Source organism: Notothenia rossii, assembly GCF_949606895.1.
Source record: "Notothenia rossii genome assembly, chromosome: 12".
In the NCBI taxonomy this organism is placed as follows: domain Eukaryota; kingdom Metazoa; phylum Chordata; class Actinopteri; order Perciformes; family Nototheniidae; genus Notothenia; species Notothenia rossii.
Genome location: NC_136911.1, coordinates 7,363,410 through 7,388,586, shown reverse-complemented (window position 1 = coordinate 7,388,586; position 25,177 = coordinate 7,363,410). Strand labels below are relative to the sequence as shown.

Genomic DNA, 25,177 nt, shown 5'->3' with positions numbered 1-25,177 from the left:
ATATAATGGAACACATTGGGTTTTTTTCGGAGCTGATGATAGCAGTAGCTCAGGAGTGTGCCATCTCACTTCATCAGTTTTTGCACACTGGGACAGAGTTGCACTCTGAATCTCGTTGTATTTTTTGTACAATGACAATAAAAGGCTTTAACGTTATCTCTGTTGAAAGTATCAATTTGGATATTGTGGAAAAAGGTACTGGGAAAAGAATAAGTTAATGAGATGAAGAGCACGCAAACATTTAAATGATCCCGGAAACAGGAAACCAGTTAATCTAAGCGATTAACACAATTTAAATCGAATAAAAAATTGATACTATCTCATATTTTATCACATTTTGTCTATATGCCTACAGGCTCGCACCAAAGGGCGTGATTAGATTAGATTAGGTTACCTGTCCAAACCGCTCCATTATTCTTACCATTTTCCCGCATGTCATTGGGGCGCCACAAACAAACACAACATTGGCATTTCCCATGATCCCTTGTTGACGGTTAGAAATTCAAAAAGAGCACCCAGGGCTATGAATCAAATGTCAGCCATGGCACTGTGGTGGAACCGTATCAATATCTGATGATGTATGGCTGGCTGTAGGGGCTTCTGGCCACAGCCACACCCACAGACATGGCACACAGTCCGCTCCACACTTAGTCACCAGCGGAGGGGAGGCCGCTGGATAAATGACCCCTTCAGAAGCAAATGGACTCACTGCAAAAACATCCAACTGAAAACGTCAAAAAGCTTCAGTACTTTATTATGAATTATTTCCCACTGTTATTCTTACTTTTAAACAAATATAGGGTAACATTTGCTCTGCATTGTGAATGTTTTAAAATATAGATTTTGGCATCGTTGGTGAAAGGTTTTATTTGCGTACAGTAGTGAGTTTTTCTGCATTGGTATTAGCAGCACATCATACCCTGGCCTTGACAGGACAATATGTTGCGGGCATGGAGACAGAAAAGCATCTGAAAGCACCAGTGTTTCCCCTCGTCTGCGTCTCTAATCTCTGCGCCGAGAGGGAAACGGTGCTTGGCAACAGACTTTCCCAGGCAGCGTTCAAGCGGTGTTTTTTTTTTTTTTAAGTCTCGCTGATTGCCAGGGTCGAGCCCGCCAAAAGGGCCATACCCGTATCTTCAAGGGCAGCAGAGATGGAGACGCGGCCGCCTATTCTGGGCGGAGGCCGACACAATCGTCCACCCTTTAGAGGCAGCCATCACATCACTCCAAAGGAGCCATTTGAATGGCACCGCTCTTTCATGGCATAAGAGGTGATGCTAGATCCTGCCGTCCTCCCAAATGTTTTAAAGCCTTCGCCGCAGTCTCTTCACGTGACGATTCGTTTGTGTTTTTTTTTTTATTATTATTTCTCTGGCTCTGCTCTGACCGGCGTTAACTCAGATTCCAGAAATAACTGATACTGTAGGTCTGTGAGTAAACACACATGAGACTTTTATTAAAAAGTCAGTGTCTATGTCAGTGTTATGATCGAAATGGATATCTGAGCACAGCTAGTGAATATTGTTTGTTATGATTATTTTATTCAACATGTATGACTTCAAAAACCCTGCTCGTGCTGTGTCCACTGGATATCAAACCTGTCTTAAGGAGCTGCTGCACATTTGTCTAAATACTGATTCATGAAAGGGAAACTGAATCAAAGTCCAATTCTCCACATATAAAGACATCCCCAGATATCCACTTCTGACAACTGGAGTCCAAAAATGTAAGCATCTTTAAAAAGGTCACGATATTCCAGTGCAAATAGAGAGGTATGCTTGCTATTAATTCATTTGGCTTCAGCAATAAAAGATTGTACAGTAATCAACCCAGAAGTGAGTCACAGAGCAAAAACCCCCAACTGTTGAGTATTGAGTGACAATTTGTTTGCAGTTTATTATGGCTTAGTGGGTAGCTTGTCCCTCTTTAAAGAAGTGGCTTACATAGCTCTTCAATATCATGACGAGGCTTAAATCCTTACTGATGTGCAGGAGTGTTGTACTTCCCTATGTGAGATTTGTTTAGAACATTTCTCCCCTAAACGATACTGCAGACCCCCACTCGCAACACAGGTTTCCCTCTCTATCACTGTACTCTCGCTCTCTTTGCAGAATCATGTGCAGATTAATGGGAGGTGTGTGAACAGCCCTCAGGGGCCTCTGGAGTGGCCTCTTCCACCTCCTCCTCCTCCTCCTCCTCCTCCTCCTCCTCCATCCTCCCTTAGTCAACTACGTACTGTAGATGATAGACTTGTTAAATCCTCATCTCTGACCCTCTCATTTTCTCCCGTGTCTCCATCCCTACTCTTTTTTTCAGCGCCTGGTTGTTCCCCCCCTCCCCCCCTCTCCCTCTCTCCGTCTCCCTCCTTCTCTCCATCTCTCTCGGGGGTAGGTCATGTTATCTTTTCTCAGGAGTCCCTCTACCGGCCCTTGGTGCATAATATATAAAGCCGCTGGTGTGTGTTTTACTCTGAGCCTGACATTAAGTCGTTTCAGGCGTATCGCTGCTTTTATCTCCACCATGGAGGTTAATCAGAGGGGATTTACACCCAAACCACTCAGATGCACTCCAATCACAGTCACCCTGAACCTTTCCTTTGTCCTCCTCTTGCTCTCTGTCATGTCCTGTGCCCTGTGCATATTTTGGAGACAGAATTAGGGATAGGATGTTTGTCACTTTAAATGTTGAACTGGTTAGCAGAGAGGACTCATCATAATAGCAACTTCTCTGTACAGCGTAGTATATCTAGAAGTATGACGCAGCCTTACAGTACGTTACATAAACACATCATATGATTGACACTGTGTAATTGTTGCTTAATGTAATCAAATTCAAACACTACAGGTTTTGAACAGAGTGTAACATTTCTTACAGAAGTATATAAAATTAAATATAAAAATAATTGTATTTGTTTTTAAAGCACTAAATGGGCTGGCTCCGGCATATATAGCAAAACTCCTCCATCGCTACACCCCAGCCAGAGCTTTAAGGTCTGCTGACCAGCTGTTGCTGATAGTGCCCAAGACCAGGCTCAAAACCCAGGTCACAGAGCCTTCGCAGCAGCTGGCCCTAGGCTCTGGAACACTCTGCCCCTCCATGTGAGGTCGGCCCAGACACTAGGTTTTTAAATCCTCACTAAAAATACACTTCTTCTCCCTGGCCTTCTAGTCAGAGCCGACTCCTGACTATTCCCTGTGTTTTTTATATTTCTGTTGTAAATGATTGTCTTTTATTGTGATTGTAGTAATGTGTTTTTATTACATGTACAGCACTGGCTCGATTAAAAATCACTTTTAAATGTGCTATATAAATTAAACTTGATTTGATTTGATAAAACACATTTTATTATCTTCAAGAATATGTTGGTACATTTTGACGATCATACTTATGTACTTTAAAAACATAAAATGCAGCAAGATCAGTGACGGCTAAGTGGAAAAACACGAGATGCACACCACATAGAGAACCATGCAGTGGGTTTGTTGAAGGGTATCTGGGGACCTGGCAAGCATGGTGTGCGGGTTACACACCAAACATGGAACCATGCATGGGCCAGGCCCTGATAGCTTCAATGTTGCCGTAACAGGCGGTGCTTGTTTGATCAGATGAAGAGAATTTAGACTGATAATGAGTTTTAGAGTCAGTCGCGCAGAACATCTGCGGTTGGTGGTTATGATTCAGTGGCTTCGGTTCGTTTTGGCTGGAACGTTGGGGTTTCATTTCTCAAATTAATGTTTGGATTTAGGCTTAAAAGCATTTGTGGCTTTCAGCAGATGTGACCAATCAGAGGACATATGGAGTTAGCTGTGACCAAAGTTTCGGTTACACCTTTTTGTTTTAGTTGTTAACTAATTTAACTAATGGTGATTAGAAACGGATGTTCTCATGTTCCTTTGTTTATGTGGTGGAACAACATGTCTCGTTGTTTTTTGGGGATTTTTTTGGGATTGCCAAAGTCAGTAAATTCATCCTCTGGGGACCATGAATGTCTGCAAAAGATTTAACAGCAATAAATCCAATAGTTGAGGAGATAGTTTAGTCTTGGGCAGACCTACTCTTGTTCTATATTGGAAGCTGCATGTGGTCTTAGTCGGTATTAAGATTGTACAGTTAGGAGGAACTGGGCCATGGGGATTGATTATGGCCCCAAGTAGAGAGTAGGAGAGAAATAATGATCCACTTCTATGTTTAGCATCATCACCGGGAAGTGTCCTTGGTTTTTGGTCGGGGCTATCATTCTTGTGGTAACTCTGATCCTTACCTCCTGCACCAGGCCCTGCCGTCTTGGTTTCAACCTTTTCCAGTCTAATGAGGAACTCCTGCTTGAGCTCTGCTTTGCTGTTGGAAACCTGTGGTGCAACGTCCCATATCAGCCACAACGGGGAAAGAAACTAGGAGGATCTGTGGCAAAGACAGATCAATTGCTCCCCCTCTCTTGCGCTCCTTTATCTGTCTTTGTTTCTTGCTCACTGACATGAAGCATGAGCTTTGAAAGGGAAAGACCTTTCCCTATGACGGTGGCGGCGGCACAGTGCTGCCCGGGTGCCTGATCTGACTGACAAGACCCCGCTGTTCAGGCAAAGCGTTTGACACACACAAGCACACACGGAGAGAAATCTGTTCGGCGGGCTGCAGGGCCATCTGGCCATCACACGGGAAAAGGTTGGATGCAGTTAGGCGAGGTGCTGGATTGTTTCACAGCACTCGTTCAACTTCTCTGGGTTTCACTTTGTCATCACACGACACAACGGCATCACTTCCTGTCAATAGAAAAGCGAGACAACAGAGCCACCTCTGAAAGAAGATACAAGTACAAGCATTGACACGTCTTGTTTATTTGTTCCTTTTGTGATGCCGATCTGGAGGACAGAGAGAGAAGAAGCTGAAGATTCATGAGTGAGAGTGATGCTACGTGTCGTATGGAGAACAAACAGAGGGAAATCTGTCTCGCCGCAAGGAGTCTGGCTTTTTGAGAGTCTAAAAAGCCCCCAGAGGCAACGCCTCCACTAAATGAATAGATATCCATTTTCAAAAGGCTCGTGCTTGGTGGCAGGCGGGGAAGGGTGGTGGTGGGGTACAGGGGGGGAGATATCCAGGCAGAGGGCAGACACTATTAAAACTCGGGAGAATGAATTGTTAAATACCTCTATAAAGGAATATAAGACACGGCCTGGTTTTTATGCTGCCTGGGATGCTCTGCAGGCGGGTGATAAGGCGGTGAGGGTGGTGGCATGTGTGTGTTTTCCTTATGGCGGGGTCAAATCAAGACCATATCCATCCCCATGCCACTCTAACATGAGCAGTGTTGTTCATAAACACATACATTAAACATGGCTGCCTCACATCACACTCCCATGCTTCACCAAATTAAACTGAAGCATATGGGGAGTGTTATGGAGGGCCCTAAAATGGAATCACGAATGAATCTCCAGTCATCGTTTCCCTTAGGGGCCTTAGTGCTAAACAATAAATTATACAATTGAGCCTTTCCTCACAACACACACACATACACACTCATACCATCACCACGACCAGCATGCACAGACTTCTAGGTCAGGCCACAGCAGAGAAAATGTCCCTGTTGACATTTTGCGTTTCTGGCACAATATTGACTTCAGAGGAAAGGCAGCAGGAGGATTGTTGGTGACATTCCACATTACCTTCGAGATAGATGCCGAACTGTTTACGTGCACAAACAGTTGGGGAGTAGGAGAGAGGGAAGGTGAGGGAGGGGTGGATCGAAAAAAACAGACAGATGAGCAAAATAGGCCAGGCATACATTTAGAAACCTCATCATGTTTGTTTGCACCCCCTCTGTAACATTGGCCAGCGCGGTCATAATCCCACCAAAATCACACTGGTTCCCCTTTTAATTCAAGCAAACAAAAGAAATGTACTCTGAGCCTATCAGGTGAAATATAAATCAATATTCCTTTATTGACTGTCAGTAAATCATGACTACATGTATTCGAAAAAAGTCCCTCGTTTTGACGAACCTTAGGCTTACCTCTCATAGCGTCTTATTCAGCCCCAGCAGGTAACTGGTTTTAGTAGTTTTTTTTTTTTAACTGTACTTTAATAAAGTCCAGAATATAACAGCAGTAAGAAGTAAGCTATTAAGTTGCTGATGTTGAAAATCATTTAGTAGCTTAGATACTTTCCTCTTTTTTCAGACAAAGAACATTGCGATAAAAGGAGTCAATATAGGACCTACATTCATCAGGTGGCAAGAAACATGACTCCAAATGCTGTACTAATGTCCTCAATTCCACTGTTAAGTAGCTTGTTCCACGGTCCTAATGGCAGGATTAAGGCTGTAATTCGACACTTTTATTCTCTTAACAGTGAAATGTAACTGTAAGGTGCCTTCAAAAGAAATGTTAAACATATTTTCCTCTGGGAAAATTGGGTAATGAACATTCTTTGCTGTCCATGTTTTTTTTTTTCTCCACCAGGAATTAAGTGGGAGGAGAATGATTGGTAGTTTGTTTGTGAAATGAGCTTCCCTCATCACAGGGCGCACATCCTGAGAGCACTCACTGACAAAGCTATACTTGGATTCAAAAATAGGTTTGAAAAGCAATATTCGTTTACCATTGGCTTCATTTGATTTGAACTTGTGTTGGTTGATTTTACACTCTTGTTTTTGATTTCGAATGGCCATCCTATCAGCCTAGGATCCATGAAAAGACAAAGAGTAAACGGGGCCATTTGGCAGTGGATCCGTTTCCATTTTCTTTCTTGCAACACCTCTTCTTTATTAAAGCTAATGTGTGTATTGCTGCAATAAATCTCATCCGTTGCGGCTGTAGTTAATGCTGCTGCTTGTTTTCTCCACCCTGAGCAGGCCCAGAGGAACTGCTTAGTAAATTGGTCAGAACTAATGCAGGAAGATGCACCAGGTGGGGTGAGCAACACAACAGCCTCCACGGCAGTTTCTGCTCCAACCAGTCCCTGTACTCCCAGGGGAGCCTCCATCAGTAACCTGAAACAGATTTAGTCAAACAAATTCCAAAATGTAGCTATATAGAGCAACGTTGATGCTCATCCATGAAGAAGCTTCCTCTCGCTGTGTGGCAGCCCGCCCTGATGTTCTGTCTGAGTGAGGAGCGAGATCCTTGGCCCCGTTTTTATGCCACATTAGGCCCACACTGAAGGTGGCACTCAACCCCCCCCCCCCCCCGATGAGGAAAGCAGTGTGTGTGTTAAGAGAAATGATAGGGGACAACATGAGGAATGACAGTACAAGCAGATCTACGTGTTTAGATTTAAGCTGATATAAACCAGGAAAGGAGTTATTTTGTGAAGAAGTGAACCACAGCTGGAAATCACAGACTATTTTATTTTGTGTCGGTTGATGATGTTGTTTCCCCACTCCCACACAGGATGAGGAAAGTATTAGCTTTGACTTAGTCCTGGCACATCACTGCCCTCTATCACATATCAGCATGAGAGAGGGGGGAAGGAAGCTAAGGGACGAATAAAAGGCGAGACCTGAAGAGTCATACTTTCAAAAAAGATGGGAAGAAAAGAAGAGGCATTGACAAAGAGAGATGAAAGGGAATAGAAGAGGGAGAACAAAAGGGGGAGGAAACGGGGTGGAGGCACATAAAGCTGGGCCGCATGCCAGGGTCTATTCCACCTTTGCTCTGCAGGCCTTTCTGAGCTGCCACCTTCTCTCACCTCTGTAATGTCATCAATGAAAAGGCCTTTAGGAGGGATGGAGGACTTGACTCGGGGTTCAGACTGTGACCGACGCTGCCAAGCCGAGCCGGAATCTGTTAGAATTAATTGGTTGTCCCTTTCAGGTACAGGGAACAAGGCGGGTGTTTTTTCACATTTGTGTAAGAGGTGTTTCGACATAACCAGCAAATTCCACATTCCGGGCTGATCAATACTTCAACTCAAGTGTGTTTTTTCTATCTTCATGGAAGGCTTATCGGGGAGGGATATTTAGGTCAAAAGGATATACAAATATATAATTCATTGATTTTGGCAGCAACGTTGGTGTTAGTGTCAAACTGTTCAATGACCCAACATGAAATAAATGTACAACATGGCTGCAACTAAGGATTATTTAAAAGGTATTAGTAATTATTTTGTATTTGTTTTACAATTAAATAAAAGCAAAAAGCATGGCAAATCAAATATTGTATACATATTTGCTAGATGAACAACTGAACCATTTCTAAAAATGTAGCAACAAAGACTAAAGTAACACATTTGGAACTGACTTTAAAAAAATCTTTGTTTATCCCTGTCTGGAATCTAGGACAAACCTTTTCGAAAAAGACTTCAAACTCTCCAAAAACATTGAAAAGAGTTGAAAAGAGTCAATATGCAGCAACCTTTTATCTTCTGAATCACCGTTGTGACAAGTTAGTTATAAAAAAGTATTTCAGATTAGGTCTTTAGAATAGCCTGTACTTCAACAATTGTATATTATACCTGACCTTTTGCAAAGGGTGAATACCTTGGTAATATATATTGACTTCTTAGAGTCCTTGGTCACACTGAATTTATGTAGAGAATTCAGCCGTTCTGGTTATTCATTCCTGTCACCGCAACATGAGCTGCTCTGACTAAGGGCTTGACAAACAGGGTCTTTGACTGGATTGATTATTCAAGCATTAAGTAAACAACAACAACTTTCCTTTCTTCCTGTCGCTCTTGCCTGTTGTTAAAGGGACGTACACTCATCTCAGAAGCGACCTGTCATGCGACCGTTATAGAGCTTGATGAGAGGTCATGATAACTCTTGAATCGAAGAGCCAAAAAGTTATCCACTCTTGACTTTTCTTCCATTTCTTTTCTGTTCTATCCCCCCCGAAAAGCTTCAGGCTGGCATCATCAGAGCAGCAATATGTGCGTACATACAGTACACATGGACACAAACACCACAAGCTGTGAGCTCTTGTACCATCAGTTCTCACTGTGAGTATTTCACAGCCCTGACGAGGGCCATAATGAGCAATATGCTCACTAATTCAGTCACCCCTACAGATTTTCCTCCTTAATCTCTCTCCTTCTCGCTTACTCTCTGCGTTCGTCACCGTGGCATCTGTTGATGTCCTTTTAGCTACTGGGGCTTCAATCTGTCCAAAAAGGCCCACGATGCTGCCACTTTGTTGCTACCGTTAGCGTGAAGGCCGATCTGAAGCTAAGCCCTTAACTACCACTGGAAGAAAACACATTAACAGTCAGGGGAAGTGGTTGATGTGATCAATATGTCTTCGAGTATTGTTGGTTTAGTGGGACAGATGTGGTGAAGAAAACAAGAAATCCAAATCAGTTAGCATTTTATATTGTGTCACATTTGGTCAACTTGGTATTCAATCCTACAGGTTGTTGCTTTGCACAAATAGACTTAAAGCACATATGTTGTTAATTCCTTTGACCTAATGTATAATTGCTATACACATAAAACTGACTTGAACTGAACATAAAAGATGGCAGAGCTGTGTTGGCAAGTATATGGCTGTGCAATAAGAAACCAGGGTGTTTACTTCCTCTCTACGAAATGAGAAGTCTCCCAATGGCAGACATTGTGATTAAAATCACTGCACAGTCAAAGGATTACATAACTTCCTCACCTCAAATAGTTCCTACACTAATATTGGCTCAATTGTATGTTATTTTTCATATGTGTAATATGTGTGTGTTTTTGTTGGCATTTGGCCAGCTGCCATGACTATAACCTTAATCTCTTTTTTCTGTTGGTGATGCTACTGTTTTTTATCATCTTTATTCACTAAGTTACGCATACACATGTTGACAATTTGGACAATTTAACAAAAACAAAGGCAGAGACAGCTTTTTGAAAATAAAAAAGTGTCAAAATATATTAAAAAAATACTGTAAAGAGGAAGGAAAGGCCAAAAGAAAGAGGGAGAGAAGAAATTAAAAATAAATGGGCTGAGAGGGAGATCTGTTTGGATGAGGATTTATTTCAGGAGAGCCTTGCAGGATATGGTTGGCTTTGTAGCAATCGTTCTTTCTTCTCATACTTACACACCTACACACTCCCTAATGCACATGCATGTTAACCCAGCTACATGCAGCAGGAATGATCCTATAACTGTTGAACATATTCGTTTTTGTTATTTGTTTGTTAAACTCAAATAGTTTTAAAGTATGGTAGTGTTCGAAACATCACCATGATAATGTACAGAACATAAATAATGAATTTAACATGAATCTGCATGTATTCATAGCGAACAGGTAAGTCAACCTGCGTGCCAATTCTTTTTTTTAAAACACTGCATTAACAGATAAGGGAAGTGGAATATTCTATAGTAAACCTGTGAAGTCAGCCTCCATACAGTGTGTCGAGTAAACATTAAGAGGGCCTTTGTGTTTTTCAGGACTTTGCCGATTCAATATTCCACTTGGTGAGGGAGAAGTACCGGTCCCTGGTGGGCGGCTGCAGTCCTGCGCACGCTCGCCACAAATCCCTGGCAGGCATCGTAATGACCCGAGGTATGGCAAATTTCATTGACTTTTATATATCACTTTGAATTATTGAAGTGTTGCAATATAAGCAGAGCGAATGAGGGAGGTAAAAAGATAGAAAGAGATGACTAGAAATGGGAAATCAGGATTGAGAGAGAAATGATAAACTGAGGAAGGGCCACTCCATGCTGTACCTTGCGCTCGTGCTGGAGAATATACCCTCCTGATGAATTATTGACTATTCAGAGTCTCTGAGGAGAATGAGACATGGTGGTGAGTGTCAGTCATCCCCACTGCATGCTGGACTCGCTGTGCTCAGGCACATTTGACAAGGCTTCCAGAAGCCACAGTGGAAACCTTAACTAGAACATTTTAAAACTTAATCTGAAACCCGACCGAGTGACACGCTGAAGGAACAGTGAAGAGGGGGAAGCTGTTCACCTGCAGCATGACACTATGAGTTATGACTATGCATTTATCTTTCATGTGTGGTGTTTGTCGCACATTACATCATTCACAAATGCACATATCAACACACGCAGAGCCAAGCAGACTAGAAGCATTAAACCCAGGAAGGACTGCCATGAAATGTTTATGAAACAAACTTTCATGTTTTTCTCAATCTTGTGAAACACAGCTGAACAGTTGAAGTTAACATTTTTTTGCAGAGCCCTTGTTGGCTGTAGAAAACTGGAGCTACTAGCCCTGGAAAAAAGTAAAATCTTGCCGATGTATGTACCATGTGTTCACCCTGCAGAATTGCTTATAAATGAGCACATTTTGAAGAAGAAGAAGAAGATAGTCTCCACTCATTGAAATCTAATCAATTATAATATCATAATAACATAAATACAATTCCTAATGCATACAAAACAATCTCTGAAGTATGCTAGCTACCAAACCAACAGCAGAAATATATGCTTACCCTTCCCAACATTTGGCATATTCCAAAATGCATGTGGAAAATAATGCATGTATCTGCCCGGTGGTTCGGATACGAACCAACCTGCACTGAGTTATTCCTCAGACTATGCTGCACCATTCCACAAGTTTGATGAAAATGTGGATAGTAATTTTAACATAACCCTGCTGACAAACAGAAAAAGACAAACAAACAAAACTAAAAACATAACCATCTTGTTGTTTGTCAAATCACCTTAACCCTGAGAAATGTGGGAACACATAACAAACTCAAGTACACATGGGAAGCAGCCAGGTTAGACAGAAAACAGATATATTGTGATTTTGCAAAATGTGGGTCATTTTTGTAGGCTTTAATATAGCACTGACCATACTAGGGGTGCACAATCTCAATATTAGGTAAGGGCAGAATACATTCAAATATAATTCTGAACAAACTTTTGTTTTCCTGTACAGCAGGGGTGTCAAACTAAATTTCATCTCGGGCCACATTACCATCATGGTTGCACTCAAAGGGCCGGTTTTATATACATACAAAAAATACATATATAAATATTTAATATATTTAAAAGAATGTATTATTACATTATTGCCGTCTGCATTGGATTACTATCGGATAGGGTAATAACTTAATAAGTCTCTTCAGTGAGAATGTCACAAAATGATTTAAAAAGAAAAGCCAAATTCTGGAAAAAAAGTCAAAATAAAATAAGTGACATTTTGAAAAAAAAGTCAGATTCTGAGAAGAAAAGTCAAATTTGATCTGCATTGTGGGACATGTAGTTTATGGGCAACGTGCTTCTGTAAAGTAGCATGTAACCGTATACTAAACATATTATATTCTTTGCAGGCTCTTGTGGGGCCACATTAAATGAAGTCACGGGCCGGATTTGGCCCCCGGGCCTTGAGTTTGACGCCCCTGCTGTAGAGTATTACAGTATACTACGGTCTAAAAAGAACATCCTCTTAAAAAAAGTCCCACATAATTTATTATGATAATGTGAATTATCATATTTGCAATATTAGTCAAAATAAATGCATTTATTCCTGTTTTTTCCAAATGCTGCAGCCCTAGAGCACACCCACCCACACAAATGCCAACAGGTCTGCACATGTGGAGTCCTACCACACACACACACACACACACACACACACACACACACACACACACACACACACACACACACACACACACACACACACACACACACACACACACACACACACACACACACACACACACACACACACACACACACACACACACACACACACACACACACACAGAGAGGAGTGTTATCTCCCTGTGAGGCTGCAGGCTTTGGGTGGGGGGGGATAGCTGAGGTCAGTGAGGAGGCATTGGTATCTCTGCTGTCTTTGGAGTGCTGCAGCTCATCAGTTTAGACTTCAGTGAGACCGGCGCTCGTCCTGACCTAATCCAATCCCTCTCCTCTGCCTCCCAGTAATTGCTTCTGTTTGTTTATTAATAGCACACGTTATCTTCAGTGATCCAGACGTAGCGCTGCCAAGTATTCGCAGCGAGGCGGCAGCGGTGTGGTGGCCAGCGTCCGCGCAGTCAGACACCCAACTTGACAGGAACACTGGGAAGTCCTGTTCCCTCTCCCTCCCTGTGTCTCAGACCTCTGCTTCTGCCTGAAGAATATTAATCAGGGTCTGTCTTTGAACTGGAGACAGACTGCGATCCCCCCTCTCCACCCTTTGCTGGAGTCCCACCGAGACAGTTGAGCCCAAACCTGAGTGAGATTAGCCTCGCCACCAGGCTGAGAGTTGCAACATGACCGCCAAAGTAAACCGCCAGCACACATTGTCAAATAGTGTGGAAAATCTCATCTGAATCGATCGGAGACAGCAGTGGATGTGAGGAGATGGTAAACAGGGTTCAGATTTGCTCAAAGACATGAAAAATCAGGAAGGTCCACATGGAAAAAAACACCCCCCCCCATTACTCCTTTTTACTTGTTTGTAGGATGAGATAAGAGGAAGTTCTTCTGAGGCTTTTTTATTCAGCAGGGTGATGAGACTCCAAGTGGGGAAAATACGACAGGGACTCAAAGAAAGAGATGAGAGCAAAGGGTTTCAAACAAGTTGATTACAAATGACGCTTAAGCTACGCTTCTTAGCCTGCATATCCATTTTCAAACAGGGATTTTTCTCCACTCTTTATCTGGATTTCCGGCTGCCGCAAATTTGAACGTTCAATAATCGCATCCAGCTACAAAACAGCTTGCTAAGAAGCAACAAAAAAAAAAACGGCTGATATGTGTAGAGAGAGATTTGAGAGCTTCAGCAGCTTTCCACAAAGCCACCCTTATGTGTGCAGAACAGTTGCTTGTTAAAGCTAATAAACATTCAACAGGGTGCCGTCTCTTCTCTTGCCAGGTTTTTTTTGTTTGTACCATCTTACTATCTACTGTTATTCAAACAACAAACTTTGGTTGACACTGACCGTAATCGTCTCCCATCTAGTGATGAGAGAACAAAATAAAGACAGGATTTATTAAGCTTGATCTAAATGACATTCAGAATTGAAACTGAAAGCTGACCTTGGAAGCTCATCTTGACTCAGGTTAAATGGTTTTAATGAGCTTTATGGTGTTCAGAGATAATTGGTAGCTAATAGGGAAACGTTTCCCTTGTTTTATAAACACAGAGAATAAAGGGATTCACATAGCAGCTTTGCAGTCTCTGCCCGTTTCAGTTGCCTTATTAATTAAAAAATCACTGTAAAGTTCATGGTCATGTCATTCATAGGAATTTTTCCGTCTGAGTACACTAGTTTCTCCTAACAATGGCTGCCAGTAAATCATTTTTAACAATTTTTCCTTGATTAGTATTAATTACTTATTGACACCTACAAGTATTATGGATTTAAAACTAGGAAGAAATAAGTGTTAAAATGTTAAGAGGGACACATTATAAGGGATTTCTTATTAACCTCAAGCATATATAAAACCAGGAGTACAAATATCTTTAGTAGACAAAAATGACTCACTACAGTAAGAGAACTGGTGTGCAGAAACAAGTGGTTTTCAAATGAATGCGACCAAAAACAGTAAAGTACATTACTTAGCATAAGAAATGTAGTACATCAAAATACTCATTTAAAGTACAAGTACCTGAGTACTAGAACTTGAGTAGTTGTACTTAGTTTCTTCCCACGAGACCTGTTCCAGTGGCACTACATTTTGCTGCCCACTGATACTAAATAGTTGGATCACACTCAGGAGGACTACTACTGTGGAAGACTTTCTACATTATTATTTTTGGGATTCCTGTCTATTTGTAGTTAAAGCCAAGTGTGGATAATTGATGTCCTTAGCATTAATACTGTTCATGTCAAATTAAAGGGTCCATCGGCCATTTCTATATGTGAAGTAAAACGTAATAATTAACATACTATTCAGGCTGTGAAAAGTGTTATAATTATTGCTTTGATTATAGAATTCTGGAGCTTTCAAGCTTTCCAAAGTTTGAAATAAAGCAGTCTGGTGGTGAGAGGCCTATTGCCAACATGCAGTCAGAGCATGGGGAGAACCAGTGTAGTGTGGGGGGATGAATGCAACATTAAGCAGAAACACAGAAGTGATACTGAACCCAAAGACGGTTCAACTCAAGTGAGAAAATAAAAAGTGGTTCAGCAAAAATATTTCCAGTTTTACCGTTGTCTTAAAAAAACCTGAGACAGTGATGTGGTGCTGTGTTAAAGAAGACTTTAGGCTCTGTTTCCCTGACTCACTGGCCCATGGCACAGGGGCCAATCAATAACCTTTAGAGCAGGCGTGCAGGGCAACGTTTTTTGACATAGTTGGAAGCAGGGGAAAAACACACACCAATAAAATAACCTCCCTTCCCTTTTTTAAAGCTGTACGTCTTTACAAAAGCACTCGTTAAACTATCCAACTAAGCCTAAAAAGTGTCTTGAATATCATTGTATTTTTGCATGTCAGTCTGAATATGGGTGCATTTTACTCTCACTCTTTTATTACACTCTTCCTACCTCACTTTCCCACTATGTGCACGAGCAGTCATCAAAATACAGTGTAGATAAATACCTGTGCCTCTGTTACATTTGCTGTCACAAGGTGTGTTTACCTCCTCGGTTGCCATAGTGAGGCAGTGTGTGCTTTGTCTTCCTGTGTAAGGCCCTTGACCGTGCTGAGCACAGAACAGTATAGTGCAGTTGCCATAGTGAGTAGTTTCAGTCTGTGATGAACATGCTTTTTGACAGTGCTGTTATCCTGGGGTGTGACATCTTTGAATCACCAGTAACAGATGTATATGTGTGTGAAGAGTGCCTCAGGCCTTTGACTCCACTCTACCTTGTTCCTTTTGACCCTCTCTTTTTGTATTTCTGTGATGCAGCTGATTATTCCTGGTTTAAAAACAGCACACTGCCTGTGGGGCTCTCTATACCCCTCTCTTCCTCTCTCTCTCATTCATCTATCCTCCTCCTCTCCTCACTCCCGCAAAATGAAGGCAACCTCGGTGCCAATTTCATGGCAGGGTAGTGAGCAGCGCAGCAGAAATTATCCACTGCAAAATTGATCTAAACAATCGAGAAGTGGAACGGCAAGGAAAAGCAAGAGAATGAAATTGTTTGAGTCTGTTACCTTTTTAGAACTGGCTGAATTGGGGCACAGTGCTGATAGGGAATGCCAATAGTAGTTTTCTAGCGCAGTACAGTATGTGTAACCTTAATTTACTATTCCACCATGAGTGATAGTTCAACGAAAGGTACTAAAATATGTTTTAAGTGATAATACAAATGATCATCTCACAAGAGGAATAGTCAGCATGAACTGTTATTATTAACAAGACTATACTCACTGTCAGTTTTTTCTTTTAGTTATGTTAATAATTTTATATATTAAAAAAATATATATATAATACCTCATTCACACCAACGGTGTTTCAGGGCCGGTTCGGAGCTGGAGCTTGAAAAGCACCGGGTTTTCCTGTTCACACCGCAGCGGAGCAGTCTCTTAGCTCCGGAATCTGGTTCGTTTCAAGCACCAAAAAATTGTTCGGCCAGAGCAAAAGCACCGCATACGTAACGCTTACGTCGAGGCGGGGGCAGAGGCGGGATCAACTCCTGGGGCCGTATTCACAAAGGATCTTAGGGCTAAAAGTAGCTCCTAACTGGCGAATTTAGGAGAAACTCCTAAACATAATGGGCGTGTCAGTCTTAAATTTAGGACTCCTAATTTTATCCACTAAGAGCAATTCACAAAGTATTTTAGGCCTAAAAGTAGCACCTAAGTTTAGGAGAGCTTAAAAGTCCTCGAGAGGACTCCTAACTCAGTAAGACCTATTCACAAAGAATCTGAAAATGGCTGCGAGACGAAATGTTTTGGAGACAATGGAAGACTGTGAATTGATCAAGAGATATAGGCTAAATCGTGAGGGTATCACACTTGTTGTGGAATTAGTGCGGGATGCAATAACATCCCCGACTAACAGGAATAACCCGATTAGTCCGGAAATAAAATGTTTGGCAACACTACGATATTTAGCAACAGGGAAAATGCAACTTTGCAATGCCGACGATTTAGGAATATCCCAACCATCAGTCAGCCGTGCCATAAACCAAACCATCAACGCGCTCTCTAGGCCAAATATCATCCAACAGTTTATCCGGTTTCCTTTGGACAATCAACAACTACACAGGTTCAAAGCCAACTTCATGGCAATTGCAGGTATGCCCGGTGCGGTCGGTGCTATTGACGGGACGCACATACAAATAATTGCGCCATCAAAAGATGAGGACGTGTTCGTCAATAGAAAGAAAGTACATTCCATCAACACGCAGATTGTTTTAGTTCATCATGATAGGGGGGCTTTAACGGCGGTATGGGCTGTTATTGAAAGTGTTTAAGTGCTGGAAATATGCTCATTGGATAATAGTTTGCAGGGTGCTTTTAATTGCCTCCTTGATTTAATGCAATTTACGTATTTGTATTGTTTGCTCTCTCTCTTTAACGTGCATATACAACGTCATTATCGTGGTCTGCACAAACTTGTCATCATGCGTGTATTCTGCTAACTGCACTGTCCATAACTATTTGATAGGAATACATTTCTAGCCTAGGCTATTTCCTTGTTTTAGTGGGCTCGTTTGTGGGATGTTGCGGATGAGTTTCACCGAGACCGCCTGCTCTGAACAACCAATCACCGTACTGACCGCTTCTAAACTCATGCACGAGAATCAACGTAATCCATAGCAACGGCGCGTCACTCTTAGTTCACTCTTAGTGATTTATCCTTAGTATGAGTAGGTCTCAGCGGCTTTGTGAATAACTTTTAAGAAAAAACTCCGACGTAAAATGTTTTAGCGCGAGTTAGGAGCACTCCTAGCGGTAAGATAAAATGCTTTGTGAATACGGCCCCTGAACAAAAACAAAAAGCCGGCGTTTTATCCAGTTTGTACACAACGATGGAGAAACTTAACAAGCAGCAGTGGTCCACTGAAGAGACCAGCTACCTACTGGGAATCTGGTCTTCAGAAGAGGTACAGAGGAAGCTGGAGCACAATCGGCCATTGTTGCTGTTGTCTGTGTCAGCTGTGAGGGGTTTCCGTGCGGTTTGGCTTCATGAAGCAGGCACGCAAACGGTTACGTCATGACGCAAACGATGACGCAATGACGCAGCACCATTCGGACTCTGAGCAGTGTGAAAAGAGCCGGAGCTAAACCGAAGAACCGGTTCTGAACCTGAAAGCACGGAGCACGGAGCTTGAACCGGAGTTGCGTTGGTGTGAATGAGGTATAAGTCAAGAAAGCAAAGCTATTAATATCACTCAACATTCCCACTGCTAGTCTTTTATATGGTATATCCTTTCTCCTCAAAGTGATGGATAAAGTATTATGTTCACAAACCAACTTCAAATATAATAATATATTTTAAAGCTGCAATAATCAATATTTTATTCCCAACAATGGAATGTGAAAGATGTCATTGGCAGTGATGACCCTAGAGATAACCATCACCCTTTTCTTTAGCTCGAAAGAGCAAGACAATACCTACTAGTTCGAGTAAATATTGGCCTTACATTCACCGGGCGTCAAAGAAATATCCAAAATTCCAAATGTCCCATTGATAAAAAACTGAAAAACAATACAAGACAAATATGATATGAACATTTCCGCTGTAGTTTTTAGAGTTAAAGTTGAACTTGTTCCTCCCTACCTTAGACTACCTTTTTATTCTTCTCCTCTTTTTCCCTCAACTGCCCACACACACACACACACCGCACTTCCCCCTCCCATAACTTTCTCCTCCCTTCCCTCCTTCCCATTCCTCATCAGTGGAGGTATCAGGACTCTAACCGCCGCAGTGCCATCTGGGCCGAGGCTGATAAAAGCTCATGTGCCCGTCCGGCCATGCCTGCAGGTCTGCCAGAAGCCAGCCAAGCCTGACTTTCAGAGGCGATGAGAGAGATTTGTGGCAGCCAAGGAAGGAATGGCATGCCGTTAACGTGCTGATCCAGCCTCCCCCCCCACCCACCTTCACCACCTCTGTCTATCTGTCAGTCAGTGGGACTCTCACATGGCCTTGCACTGAGAAAAGTATATTTTTCTCAAGGGAAAACCAACATGAGACAGGATGGCTTTGTTATCTGCGATCTCTCTCATAGCATTTACTTCATGTCTCGCATTGAGAATATTGCTACAGTGACCTCTTTAGAAGCTTTTATCAGGCTGTCCAGAAATAATTGAATGAGACCGTAGACTGAATATAAGAGGTGGACGTTTTGTTGTTTTTACATGACTGAAATGCCACAATTTCCTTGCAAGGGTTAAAGATGTAAGACAAAAACAACCTTAAGCATACCCCAATTAATCTTCTATTGTACCGCAAATAGGAACATCATTTACAAAATGAACATCACGGTGTATTGAAGAAAACTTTTAGGGCATCAATTCCGAAGGGTCCATGCTATTTAAAGAAAATATGTATCCTGCAATAAGTCCTCCAGGGTGACCATCTGCCTCCAGGGCTACAGCAGGTCTGATGGCCTCCTTTGATTTGTTTCTTTGCTGTGTTTTCTAGGCCTATGTCAATATTTAGCTCTTTTCAGCACAGTCAGAAGGGTCTTCTGACTTTCCTGGATTTAGACTGGGCCCGCTCGATTGTACAGCTGAATGTGAAGAGGTGAACTTTATGACCAAGAAGGCGGGGTGCCAGCCCAGTTTATAGGCGGAGGGTCTCTTCCCTCCCTCGCTTTGTGGATCCAGCTAATCCTGGCTGGTGCTGTGTGATAGGAGCTTCTGAAGAGATGCTGACTCAGAGATATGTGGTTATGAAAATAACCCCAAATTGTCGTGTGGAATGACCTTTTACCCCGTTCTCCTCTTTTTGATATTTATTATTTCACTATGTGAGCAAATGGAACAGTTTGGCTGTGTATGACCAACTTCAGTCTGCCATCCACACTTTGAGGCTAATAGATGCATTTTGTTGGGTTTCATTTTCATTTCACTTTTATAATATCCTGTATTTTATTTTACGCTCCTTCACTTGAAATGACTTGACGTTTTTTTGCACAATTATAACAAATATATATTCAATTATTCCATATGCCAAGCCGACAATGTCTAAAAGTGTTTGAACAGGTGCAGAGTGTGAAAGAACATTGAGCCTGACCCTACCGATGGAAAATGAATCACTTACCCAGACTTCATTCCTTAGTCTGGAAAAGGAAGGAGGGCTTCTTTCAAACTCTTGGACTAATGTAGCAAAATAGGGTGAAAACCGAAAACATGTCTGATATTGTTCGACAGGTCTGGACCTGAGGCACGCCCAGGTGGTGGCGTTATCCACGGGCACCAAGTGTATCAACGGGGAATATCTGAGCGACCAGGGACAGGTGGTCAACGACTGTCACGCTGAGGTCACGGCCCGCAGAGCCCTGCTACGCTTCCTCTACTCTCAACTTGAACTCTTTTTAAGGTAACACATTTATCTCTGCTCTATCTTAAATACAAATGGACATTATCAGAGAGGTGTACTAACATTTCGGCAACTTGAAAAAACCTGGAGCATTCCTTATCTCCTGAAATGGTGCGCTCTGTAATTGGTCGATAAAAAGTATTGAAAGCTGGTTTATAATTGGAGGATCAGTTGCCCTCATATCATTCTATTGTGTTTTAGTTACTCTTCAACAGAATCAATGACGTCGTCAATAAGAAGGAATTACTAAATGGGATCTTAGTTGGACTTCAAAGTGGTAAAATGTGAGTTAATTTTAGAAAACTTTAGATAGATATTAAAAGATTTACTGCACTTTACCTTTCTCCTAGTCATAATGTTAACATCAGTACCCCGTGATTGCTGACTAATGACTTTGGTGGTTGCCAAAAGTTGCATGATCTCAAGTATATACTAAAATACTGGAATTTGCAATATCACCTGTGACTTAGAACCTAGGGGAAACAAATCTTAATAATGCATTTGATTTGCCCCTTTTAGTCTTGCATTCAAATACAGTTTATTGTAGAAGTGTACTCTTACTATCACTAATGCAAAGGTATAACTTCCTTAACTTGAGTACATGTACTTTGTTCTAGTCCACCAGATAATGCATATGTACTTCTGTCAGTAAGTAAGACTGTTGCCGACGTCATGTGTAAGCTTCATACATTTTAGTTTCTAAGGTGCCTCCAACTACTTTAACATGCATTACATGATGCACTACAGTGTACTTAATAGCATTACATATGTTGTGACCTCCCACTGCAGTGCCAAAGAATGCCCTCTCCTCTATAATAAGCTCCATGGAAACAGCATTGCTTTGTACACCAGAGACTTTTCGATAATCAACGAGCCATATGTGTGCTGTTCCCTCTAGCTAACCAAACAAACAACTCACACTTAAGTGGTTCACCTCATGATCTCAATGGATTTGTTTTTACCACTTTTTTAACACTGTGCCTTCTTATATTGTACCTTTGTACACGACCCGCATGCTTTTGTGCACAAAAACTCACAAAAACCAGCATCAAGAAACAGTCTCCATTAGTTTCCCCTCCAGTCTGTAAGCATATATTATGCTTTTGAGCTCCCAGAGGAACTCTATTGCAAGGCTGATACATCAGATTAGTGGCTAGAAGTCTAGATCGTTGAATGTCATATTTGCATACACAGCACTGACTTTTTGTCTTGGCACAATGCTGGATGGCAGGTATGGAGACTTTGCAGCTGAGTAAAATGGCTAATGGGGAAGATAACTCATAATGAAATGACCAAACAAATGCCAGAAGTGCCATATTTACACTCCGTGAAAGGACATCGGAGACAGAGGAGAGGTTATATAAAGAGTGCAGCCGTGCTTTGCATTGTGATGCATAGTTTAAATATACTATGTGTACAATACGTACCTGGTGTGTGAGTGATGAAAGCCTTATCTCCGCTCACAGCAGAAACAATGACCCAGTTTTTGTATAAGTCACCTAGTTGTCCATACTGCAAGTATTCAACTTATTAATAATGTATGGACACTATTTTCTTCAGATTTATCTTAAAGAGTTACCCTAATTATTTGATCAATAACCCATCTGACTGTACCACCACCATATGCCTCACTTTTCTTAAGACAATACCCTTAACTTGTATTATTTCCAATGGCCAGCAGGGGGCGACTCCATTGGTCAGATTGTATGTAAGTCTATGAGAAAATGACCTACTATTCACTTGATTTATCACTTCTGTAAACATTTTCCTGAAGAGTTTATGCTCTCAAAAGCTGGTTTCAAGTATACTTCATTACAGCATGATTTTTTACTTTATAAAATATAGTCCCATTTGCAGTAAAATAGACGATAAAGCAGGGTATGCATTACAGCAGGGGATACTTGTTACACTCCAAACCGGTAGCAATGAGCTATGAAACTGTTAACAGTTATTTATACTGCCGGTGAAACCACTTAACATATTTCAAATTTTCTTACAAGTTTGTTTTACATTTGTACTCATCTATTGACCCCAGGTTTGACTGACTGTCCCTCTTTGCCCTGAGACATTTGGACAGCCTGAGTAATGTTGAGGAGTCTGTCTGACAGCAGGAGAATGGACTGTGCTCAGTGTCCATCTCTCGGTGTCCCTGCCTCACTTCATCATTGGAAACGAAAAGTGGAAATCTATTTCCTATAGCTGTGATGAATGGTGCTACCTTTCTCATCACTCACCCTCATACTTGTTTTTTCTTTTTTGCCTTTTTCTCTTAAAGTAAAAGACCAGAAGACTGGGAGGAGTCGATATTTGTGCGACACAAGGAGTGTGGCTACAGGTTGAGAGACAACATCCATTTCCACATGTACATCAGCACGTCGCCGTGTGGGGACGGGAGGCTCAACTCGCCCTATGAAATCACCTCTGACCGTAAGACACCAGGCCTTTATTGGATTTGGTTTTACAATAATGGTTTTAGTTATATAATGCAATCAATAATAGTCCATCAGGTTTATAGAGGGATCCTTTTCTCTGGCGGATATTCTGAAAGCCACTGCTCTGGTCTTTTTTTCTCCACACACTGTCAAGAAGCTGGCATCCTTTCATGTCACATCCCTTCTATCACCTCTTTCAGCCACGCTGTGCTGACTGGATGACATTTTATTGCTCACCCACTGAAAATAAATTGTAAATTAATTGATAGGGTTTTCCCAGCATTTTTCTGGTGGCCTATGAGTTCTGAAATGTAATCTGGACTCAGGTTCCCATCAGAAGAATGTATATGTATATACTGTATCTCCCTCTCCTTTCATTATTAACTGAAAATGTCATTCAGCTCTTTTAACATACGCTACAGTGCGGTGCATGGTGAGATTTTCATGGAACCAGTAAGGATAGAAAGAGACGCTGTCATCGTAGATTCCTTTGAACTTGACGTTTTTTGGTCATTAAACCTCTTAAATGTTATGCAGTGCGCTCTCAGAGATTAGAATATTACTTATTACCTTTTCCTGACTGTTCTAAAACATTTCTGAGCCGAAAGTCAGGGCTTAATTTTTAGCTGCTGTCACATCAGCCAAAGCAAGCATGGAGGAAGAGAGAAGGAGAGTTTAAGTCTTGAGAAATAAGAGGTTATTAAAACAAAAACAGTGATTAATTATGTAGACTCTGTCACCCTATTAGGGAGATATCCATACTGGGATTTGACTGAAAACATGAAAAACAATATCTATAATTGATACAACGCTTCTTCCTGAAAGATTACGGTCCTTCCACTTAATACTATGCAGATTATTTTTGAATACTGTATACTCTAATTAACATATTGTAATGCCCGTAGAGGTCATGCTGGCTTGTACACCCACATAAAATCACAGGAACGTTTTTTAAATGGCTTAAGGGCATGTGCTCTCACTAATAGGGTTAAGAAGTTGTTCTGTTGGTAACCATAGTCTGTCATACCATGCCTAATATAAACAGTCCTAGGTTCATCCAGGAAAATGGTTCCTTTCTCCTTCTTCCCTCCATACAGCCAGTAAAATGCTTACTTCATTAACAATTAGGCAGTCAATGGTCCCAAAATAATACATTGAATTCCCTAAATTAAGCTATTAACCTCATTTAAACTTTTTGCTTTGTAAAGGAAATTGCATGTTTTGCACAGCTGAGAACAGTGCCAGTGTATTACCAAATATATGATAGTATTGTTTTAATGTTTATTGGATAACCACAATATTGAACATTCCTTGTTTTCTAATTACATGCAGCTAGTTACACGTGCACTCTTATAATTAGTAGCTGCAAACATCCCTAATTATACAGAGAATGCACCAATTAAGAGCTAAAGTGTAACACATAATGGATCATTTTCTGTTATATATTAAGAGAACATTTGGAAAAGTGTTCCATCTTAGATCACAAACGTGACCTGGTGTATTTTCAGTAAATTAGATCAGAAGTCTACAAAATCAATCTTGGGTGCTTATTGACGTGATTAGATCTGAAACACTTTGTGTTATTTAGAAATAACAGCTTCATTAATAGCTAATTAGATTGGGTATCAAGCAAAGCCATGTAATAGCGACTGACATAATGCAGAGTGATGAAGCTCAGGCTTTGTGTTGTGTTGGCAGTTCACAGCAGCAGACACCTCCTGAGGAAACATCGCAGCCACCTGCGGACCAAAATCGAGTCAGGAGAGGGGACGGTGCCGGTGCGAGGTCGGGGGCCGGTCCAAACGTGGGACGGGGTCTTGCAGGGCGAGCAGCTCATCACCATGTCCTGCACCGACAAGATCACCAGGTCAGTGCTCTCCGAATGTACATCCAGCTTCAAAACATGTATAATATCAGGGTTTAAGGTAGCATTCTCCTATTCTGGCACCCTTTTGAAAAACAACCTAAACTCCCTATTTATATTCTGACTCAAAAGTCAATTGAACCAAAAATCCCCAAAACATCCTGCAAACTGATTAATCTCCTTGAGAGCTTAAACTGTAAATATATAATTTTTTGGACAGATAAAAGGCTCTTGTGCTGTCATTTGTTAAGATAGCGCAGGTTTGATAAAGTATATAAAAGATGCTACTATTTTCAGAGTAGTTAAACAACATTAATGCCTCAAATAGAATAGTCCTTTTTACTCCCTGGCATTGTATTTTATATTTCAGTTGATTATATTGTAAAGGTCAGATGGTACCCTAATACAAACTCCTTCCAAACTGATCAACCAATCCTTTCACCCAGGAGGTCTGTGGCCTTTGTTATAAAAGACAGCTAAAAGGATTGATTGAAAGGTTAACTCTTAGCAGCTTATCTTCTTTATGAGAAGCAGTGAT

General features: G+C 41.4%; 1 protein-coding gene and 1 long non-coding RNA gene across 8 annotated transcripts in view; one reads left to right on the top strand and one right to left on the bottom strand.

Annotated features, from left to right (window-relative positions):
• The window catches only part of adarb2 (adenosine deaminase RNA specific B2 (inactive)), a gene marked incomplete at its 3' end in the record, with an annotated part of 182,377 nt that overhangs the window by 149,234 nt on the left and 7,966 nt on the right, over window positions 1-25,177 (top strand). For both annotated transcript variants that reach the window (XM_079661113.1, XM_079661112.1), the window contains 4 exons: window positions 10,365-10,479; window positions 20,175-20,343; window positions 22,619-22,770; window positions 24,474-24,642. In XM_079661113.1, coding sequence (XP_079517239.1) covers window positions 10,365-10,479; window positions 20,175-20,343; window positions 22,619-22,770; window positions 24,474-24,642 — 605 coding nt within the window. The remainder of the gene's footprint in view (window positions 1-10,364; window positions 10,480-20,174; window positions 20,344-22,618; window positions 22,771-24,473; window positions 24,643-25,177) is intronic.
• LOC307026037 overlaps window positions 24,483-25,177 on the bottom strand; it is an 8,694-nt gene continuing 7,999 nt past the window's right edge. For 5 of the 6 annotated variants that reach the window (XR_013804319.1, XR_013804320.1, XR_013804321.1 and 2 more), the window contains one exon: window positions 24,486-24,621. This is a non-coding gene — a long non-coding RNA (uncharacterized lncRNA). Of the gene's footprint in view, window positions 24,622-25,177 lie in introns of all 6 variants that reach the window. The other variant, XR_013804318.1, reaches the window with a different exon arrangement.